This window comes from Dictyostelium purpureum (assembly GCF_000190715.1).
Source record: "Dictyostelium purpureum unplaced genomic scaffold DICPUscaffold_239, whole genome shotgun sequence".
NCBI classification, from domain to species: domain Eukaryota; phylum Evosea; class Eumycetozoa; order Dictyosteliales; family Dictyosteliaceae; genus Dictyostelium; species Dictyostelium purpureum.
The window spans coordinates 13,659-21,513 of record NW_003519575.1 but is presented as its reverse complement, the minus strand read 5'-3'; the positions used below and the strand labels follow the sequence as shown (position 1 = coordinate 21,513).

Here is a 7,855-nt window from a genome sequence, read left to right as displayed (position 1 = left end):
TGCATCGATATATAAATAATATATTGATATATAAAAATATATAATAAAATAAATAAAGAATAGTCTTTTAAATGATAATAAAAAAAAAGATATTTATTTATTTTCTTTTGTATATTATGCAATGATGATTGCATTATTATTATTAATAAATCATTATTTATTTTTCTATACTTGTACCTTTGGCAGAAATTGTTTTCACCTTGATCTTCAAAATTTGGGGAGAGTGTTTGTTGGGTTTCCAAATAAGATGATTGTGAAATAAAGTAAACCTATGCCGTAAATACTTTTATCTAGTTACACTTGCATTGTACGGACATCCAAAGTTAGTTAACACAATACTTGATAAATTATAATTATAATTTTATTTAACAAAAATGATTTAAATTGATTAACAAATTAAATTGAATGATGATAATTTCGTAATGAATCACTATTAATAAAATCTATAGTGTGTATATAAATTAAAAACTATTGTTATAATTTTTTAATAATGATGTGCATCATATCTTATTTTTTTTGTAGAAAATTTGAAATTTCTTTTTTTTAAATAAAAACAAAACCCCATTTATTTTTTTATTTAATAAAATTTTTCTTTTTTTTTCTTTTTTTTTAAAAAGTTTTAATTTTTTTTTTTTTTTGTGAATGTGGGGGAACATTATATTTTTTTTTCATTTTCGTTTTATCAATTTACAAATAATTATATTCATTTTTTTTTTTTTAAAATAGTCAATAATAATAATAATAATTAATAATAGCTATAATTTTTTATATAAATCAAATAAATAACAAGTCCACTAAATAATAATTTCAATATCCACTTTCATAAACATTCTTTAACAAACTACCATAAAAAAAAAATGAACGACTACGTTGATTTATTTTTTCAAACCATTATCACATTAGTTATTTCCTTCTTACTTGGTATGGTTTTAATTAAATACTATTTCAACAACAAATATGGCAACAACAACTTCAACAATGGCAACAACTACAACAATGGAAATGGCAATTATCAATCAAATGCATCACAATATTCTTGTCCACCACACTCTGATGAATATTTAGCCCAACAAAGAGTTCAAGAACAGGCACAAAAAAAACATCAAGCAATTGAAGAATTGCTAAATCTAAGAAGACAAGAATTGCAACAACAAAACCATTTTAATTTTGAAAGTAAACCTGAATCATACAATGGCCCACCAATTATTAATGAACCATCAAATTATGAACAAAAATCATATGATCACCCAGAATCAGAAAGAGAACCATCCGTTTACCCAACATTCAATAAAAATGAAGCACGTCATTTTTTTTCTGATGAACCACAGTCATCCAATTTTACAGAAACTGATCATAGTAATAAAAGAGAACCATCCGTGTACCCAACTTTCAACCACAAAGAATCTCGTCATTCTTTAAATAAAGAACAATCACCACATGCTCCTCCAGAATCAGCAACTTCTCCACCAGATTCTCAAAATGATACAAATCATACTTGTAAAAGGGAACCAACAAACTACCCAACTTTCAACAAAAGTGAATCCCGTCATTCTTTTTCTGGTGCACCACAATCACACAATTATACAGAATCACAATCCAATGGTGCAAATTTCAATGGAGAACCACCATCTGTAGAGGAGTATGATGAAGAGACCGGAGAATGGGTTCCATATCATTAATCGATGTATGTAATATATAATCAACAGAGGGTCCAAACAATTTACAACACTTTCAACTAAACTCAATGCCATTTCCAAATAGCCAACTTATTTTTTTTCTCAATTGCCACATCAAAATAATTTTTTTCATTTATATTTTATAATTTTTCAATATCCACCTAGATAGTTTTTTCACATAGTAAGTATTTGAACATTAAAATAAACAATATTGATGAAATTAGGAATCTGAAAACACTTATATTTACCAATTAATTAATTTTTATAAATTTATTTAAAAATAGGTATAGTAATCTGTATCAAATTACCAAGTAATCCTTCAGGGTCTGTTAGCTACAATAAAGAATTAGTATATGTTAACCAAAAGCCAAAAGAATCGATTAAAACAGATTTATAGTAATTATTATAGTCTATAAAATCTATCAACAAGTGATAATGGTCTATTTGTACCAAAGCCAGTCAGTTACAATTAAATATAATTCTTCTCTTTCATAATCTTTTAAGATCAAGCAAATAAGCTAAACTCAAATCAAGTTATTATCAAATATTGGTCAAGTGCAATTTTATGTTCAAACTCAACGAATTCCGTTCTTATAGACTATGGGGGTTATGTTTATTAGATGAAACATAATACTTTTGTAATCAATTGAGAAAGTTAGTTTACTGTCGAATTTGCCAAATAAATTAAACTATGTATTCCAAGTTTTTAAAGAAATTATTATCAAAATTGTGTATTCTGGCTATATACTTGCTTCCTAAGTTAGATCAAATTATTAAAGAACTTTAAATATACCTAAATACTGAACAGTCTGTTCCATCAGAGATAGCTTAACCTTTAGAAGTAATAATTTCCTATATAAAATTAATCAAAATGATGGTAATCATTATTTACAATATTATATATAATAACAAAGTTACAATATTTCAATTTAATAAGCTATTTAAAGAATATCTATTTTGTCCTGGCCAGGCAAATGCGATACAGCTAATTAGTTTTATAAAGAAATAGTTGTCCTTACTTTATCACTCAAATTCAAGTTTGCGGTTAACATTTTTTAGAAAAAATAAATATCTAATATTTCAATTTTACTATTAGATGAACCTATTCATTGGTTATCCAAGTAACAAATCAACAAATAGACCAGTTTTAAGTGAAGATTTTATAGTAGAGAGAATAATTTAGTATATCTCTGAGAGAACATTAGAACCATTAGAGAATCTAGTTATCACCACACAAAACCTCTTCTTACAAATAGCTGATGCTGATGTAGAGAAACTTTTAAAACTTCCAATATCTCCCACTAAACAAAATATCAGAAATTATATCACAACACAACCAAAACCTACACATTAGAACAGCACAGTAGAAATTATCTGAAGTCACCCGTTTAGTTCACAGTCACAATGAAGCATTATTAATCAATGAGATCCTTTTCGCTAAATACTTTTATGCTCTTTCAAATATCGACTTTGAAAATAACAATTCTATTATCGATAATCAATTAATTTTAAATCATTTCATTTTGTTAAAATCTGAAAGAATTTCCATTTAATAAAATTCGAATAATAAATAATAAAATAAATAATAAAATAAATTATTAAATATAAAATAAAGAATATTCTTTTAAATAATAATAAAAAAAAAGATATTTATTTTTTTTTTTTTAGTATATTATGCAATGATGATTGAATTATTATAATTTATAAATCATTATATATTTTTCTATATTTGTACCTTTGGCAGGAAATTGGTTACACCTTGCTCTTTTAAATTTGGCGAGAGTATTTTTTGGGCTTCCAAATTACCAGATGATAATTTATTAATGAATAACTATTAAAAATAAAAAAAATATAATTAGTATAAATTTCTAAAAGTGGAAATAAATAAAGGAAAGTAATAAAAATCATTATAATAAAATCTATAGTGGCTATATAAATTAAAAACTATTGTTATAACTTTTTAATAATTATGTGAGCCATCTTTTATTTCTTTTGTAGAAAATTTGAAATTTCTTTTTTTTAAATAAAAACAGAAACCCCATTTATTTTTTTTTTATTTTTTAAAATTATTATTTTTTTTTCATTTTTTTGAATTTAAAAATTTTTTTTTTGTGGATGTGGGGGAATATTAATTTTTTTTCATTTTCGTTTTATCAATATACAAATAATTATATCCATTTTTTTTTAAAAATAGTCAATAATAATAATAATAATTTATAATATATAGCAATAATTTTTTTATATAGATTAATAAACTACCCTAAAAAAAAAATGAACGACTATGTTTTTTTATTTTGTGAAACCATTATCACATTAGTTATTTCCTTCTTATTTGGTATGGTTTTAATTAAATACTATTTCAATGACAAAAATGGCAACAACAACTGCAACAATGGCAACAACTACAATAATGGAAATGTCAATAATCAATCATATTATGAACAAATCCCATATGCTCGTCCAGTATCAGAAAGAGAACCATCAGTTTACCCAACATTCAATAAAAACGAGGCACGCCATTCCTTTTCTGATGAACCACAAACATCCAATAATACAGAAACAGACCAAAGATATAAAAGGGAGCCATCCGTCTACCCAACATTCAATCAAAAAGAATCTCGTCATTCTGTAAAAAAAGAACAGAATCAGCAACTTCTCCACCAGATTATCAAAATGAGTCAAATAGTACTTATAAAAAGGAAGCATCTAACTACCCAGCTTTCAACAAATGTGAAGCACGTTATTCTTCTTCCGATGGACAACAATCATCCAATTCTCAAGAATCTGCTTATATTCATAAAAGAGAATCATCCAGCTATCCATCTTTTAACCAAAATGAATCGCGTCATTCTTTTTCTGGTGCACCACAATCACACTATAATCCAGAATCACAATCTAGTGGTGCAAATTTCAATGGAGAACCACCATCTGTAGAGGAGTATGATGAAGTAAGTGGAGAATGGGTTCCATATTATTAATCATTGTATGTAATGTATATAATCAAAAGAGGGTCAAAACAATTTACAACACTTTCAACTAAACTCAATGCCATTTCTTATTTTCTTAATTGCCACACCAAAATAGTTTTTTTTTTATTTAAATTTTTTAATTTTTCAATAACCACCTAAGATAGTTTTTTTCACCTAGTAAGTTTTTGAACATTAATATAAACAAACCCAATATTTATAATATATATTGATGAAATTAGGAATCTGAAAACACTAATATTAACTATTTAATTTTTATTAATTTATTAAAAAAAGGTATCAAATTATCAAGTTATCTTTCAGGGTCTGTTAGCTACAATAAATAATTAGTATTATTTCAGAACATTAAATATACATAAATACCGAACAGTCAGTTCCATCAGAGATAGATTAACCTATAAAAGTAATTACATAAAATTAATCAAAATGATAATAATCATTATTTACAATATTATATTATAACAAAGTTACAATATTTCAATATAATCAACTATTTAAAGAATATCTATTTTGTCCTGGCCAGGCAAATGCGATACAACCAATTAGTTTTATAAAGAAATATCACTCAAGTTCAAGTTTGCAGTTAACATTTTTTAGAAAAAATAAATAAAATTAAAATAAAATATTATATAATAAATAAAATTTTAAAATATAAATATTTGTTTTTTTATTTTAGGTGTAAATAAGAATTTAATTATTTCTATATTTTAATTTTACTTGGTATTCATGTGGTCTAAAAGAGAAGCCGAATACTGGTTGTTCGCTAATTGGTTTACCATCGATTGAGGAGAATTCGAAATTTAATAAAATATTTGATAATAATATATACAATTCTCTCATACTAATATCAAGACCCAAGCAATCCCTTGGACCACTTCCATATGGCATAAATGGATAGTTGTTTTCTACAAGGAATCTTTCAGGTTTGAATTTATTTGGCTCTTCATAATACTTTTCATCTCTAAAAATTGAATATAATGATTGAATGATTTGGGTCTATAAAAACAATAAATCATTTTATAATTAGTGTTTAATATACAAATAAAACTGAATTATTATTATTATTATCAATACTTACACCTTTTGGAATATTTAAACCATTTACTTTGAAATCTTTAACAGCAACACGTGGAACGCCAAATGGCACTGGTGGACAAAGTCTTAAGGTTTCTTTTATGGCTGCATTAAAAAGTGGGGTTGAAGGTCTATGAGAAATGGTAATTGGACCAGATTTAGAAGCTGCTAAAAGTTCATTATAGATTTTAGATTGATATTCTGGGTGATTACACATGTTTATAATAAACCATTCCATTGTGGTACTGTTGGTCTCTACACCGGCTAAAATTAATTCGTTGGTCATTGGTATAATCGATTGTTCCTCTTCTTTTCCATCGTATTTACGATACTCTATAATTAAAGAGTCCAAAACATCTCTTGGGTTATTTAAATCGATGGTTTCTGAATGCTCATGATAGTATTTCTTTAAGATGTTCTTTAATTTATCTGCTGTATGTCCAAATAATTTGAAGTATAAATAATAAAATGGTTGAGTAATATTTAAATAATTAAAAACTACGGTATCTGCTAAATAATCAAACAACTCTCTGATTGCAACCAAAACTTTATTTTGCTCGATATCTACACCTTCATAAATATTTTCTATACGTCTGCTAAAAACATAATCAAATACAATATTTGAATTAAAATTCATAAAATTATTTCTTGTTGAAAACTATAGTTAGAAATAAAAAATATGGTTAGTTTATATATTTCAATATTGATTATATCTATATGTGTATATGGTACATTTTGACCTGATTTTGAAATATATTTCATGTAATCTATTAAATGATTGGTTTCTTTCTCGATTGATGAGGATAATGTTTTAACTTTGGTGCCGGTGAACGATTTCATCAAAATGTCTCTGTGGAATTGCCAATAAACTTCATCAGAAGTAACAATGCCCCTAAATCTATTACCAATGATATTAGTTGATGGTGTTTTAACTCTGCTATTAATTGAATCGTTATTCTTTACAAATATCTCCCTGAGTAATTCTGGATCGAATATTGCCAATGTCATTGTGTCACAAAAATAATAACGTGCAAATTTACCATCGTTGTATATTTTGCTATCTCTTTGAAATACTAAATGTGGGTCATCTTTAATATGTAACAAATTTCCCAATAAAGGAATTGCAATGGGTCCTTTAAAAGATCTATTACTTAAATTTTTATATAGCTAGATTTTAAAAAAAAAAAAAAAATTAGAATATTATTTTTAAAATTCTGTTTTTATTTTATTTTTTATATTAGAAATTTACGAAATCTATAATACAATATAAAATAAAAATAACTGGGATTGTAATAATTATATTCATTATTTGTTTAAATTTTTAAGATGAATAAAAAAATGAAAATTTAAAAAAAAATAAAATAAAAAAATTATAAAAAATAAGATATTTTCTTTTTTTTTTTTTAAAAAATTAAAACAACCTAATTATCAAAAACAATAATTACCCTTTCCCCCCTTTCCAACGTGGTTAATTCTGAATTTATTATAAATAAAAAGAAGTTCATAAAATTTATGGATTCATAAGAAAAAGAGGTGAAAATGTTTTATTTTTTTTATATATTTAAATTCAAATATGAATAGACACTTCTTTGTTTTGCAACTTTTCGACAAATTTTTTAAATCATGATTTTTTTATTTATTTGTTTTTTCAATTAACCATAAGTAGAAACTCGATGGATTTAATTATAAATAATTTAGTTTTAAAACTATAATATATAAAAGCGATACAGGATTTGTTTTGAACTTTTGGTTTTTTTTTTTTTTTTTTTTTTTTTTTTCCTTATCGAATTAAGTTAAAATTAAAATTAATCAAAAAAAAACCCAATAAAATATAATCAAAACTTAATTAAATATCACCCACACACACCCAAATACAATTATAATAATTATAGAAATTAAATAAACAATTAAAATAATTTAAAAATTAAAATAAAAATAAAAAAAAAAGATTTTAATTTTTAATTTCCTTTTTTTAATTTTTTTTGAAAATTTTGAAAATTTTTGAAAGATTTGAAACAACTTAAAAAGAAAATGAATCGTAAAAAAGTTCGAAAAAAGTTCCGGATAAAAATTTTTTAAAACCCCATGGGGGGGGGAGTAAAAAAAGATTTATCAATA

At 24.4% G+C, this 7,855-nt stretch overlaps 4 protein-coding genes across 4 annotated transcripts in view; 3 read left to right on the top strand and 1 right to left on the bottom strand.

Moving 5' to 3' along the window:
* Window positions 1-749, top strand: part of DICPUDRAFT_81469 (uncharacterized protein) — a gene marked incomplete at both ends in the record, with an annotated part of 1,184 nt that extends 435 nt beyond the window's left edge. Inside the window, one exon of the mRNA XM_003290711.1 lies at window positions 727-749. Coding sequence (XP_003290759.1) covers window positions 727-749 — 23 coding nt within the window. The remainder of the gene's footprint in view (window positions 1-726) is intronic.
* A 108-nt stretch (window positions 750-857) lies between these two features.
* DICPUDRAFT_81468 (uncharacterized protein) lies at window positions 858-2,296 on the top strand (the record flags this gene model as incomplete). The annotated part of the gene is made up of 3 exons (XM_003290710.1): window positions 858-1,639; window positions 1,961-1,965; window positions 2,181-2,296. 3 exons carry the CDS (start codon window positions 858-860, stop codon window positions 2,294-2,296), a joined length of 903 nt encoding a protein of 300 aa, XP_003290758.1.
* Window positions 2,297-3,947: 1,651 nt separating this feature from the next.
* DICPUDRAFT_155285 (uncharacterized protein) lies at window positions 3,948-4,993 on the top strand (the record flags this gene model as incomplete). Its single annotated transcript, XM_003290709.1, has 3 exons — window positions 3,948-4,296; window positions 4,320-4,624; window positions 4,940-4,993. 3 exons carry the CDS (start codon window positions 3,948-3,950, stop codon window positions 4,991-4,993), a joined length of 708 nt encoding a protein of 235 aa, XP_003290757.1.
* A 360-nt stretch (window positions 4,994-5,353) lies between these two features.
* On the bottom strand, window positions 5,354-7,043 carry DICPUDRAFT_37923 (uncharacterized protein; the record flags this gene model as incomplete). The annotated part of the gene is made up of 4 exons (XM_003290698.1): window positions 5,354-5,659; window positions 5,742-6,395; window positions 6,470-6,904; window positions 6,987-7,043. The coding sequence occupies 4 exons, from the start codon at window positions 7,041-7,043 to the stop codon at window positions 5,354-5,356; spliced, it is 1,452 nt and encodes a 483-aa protein (XP_003290746.1).
* Between the last annotated feature and the right edge of the window lie 812 nt (window positions 7,044-7,855).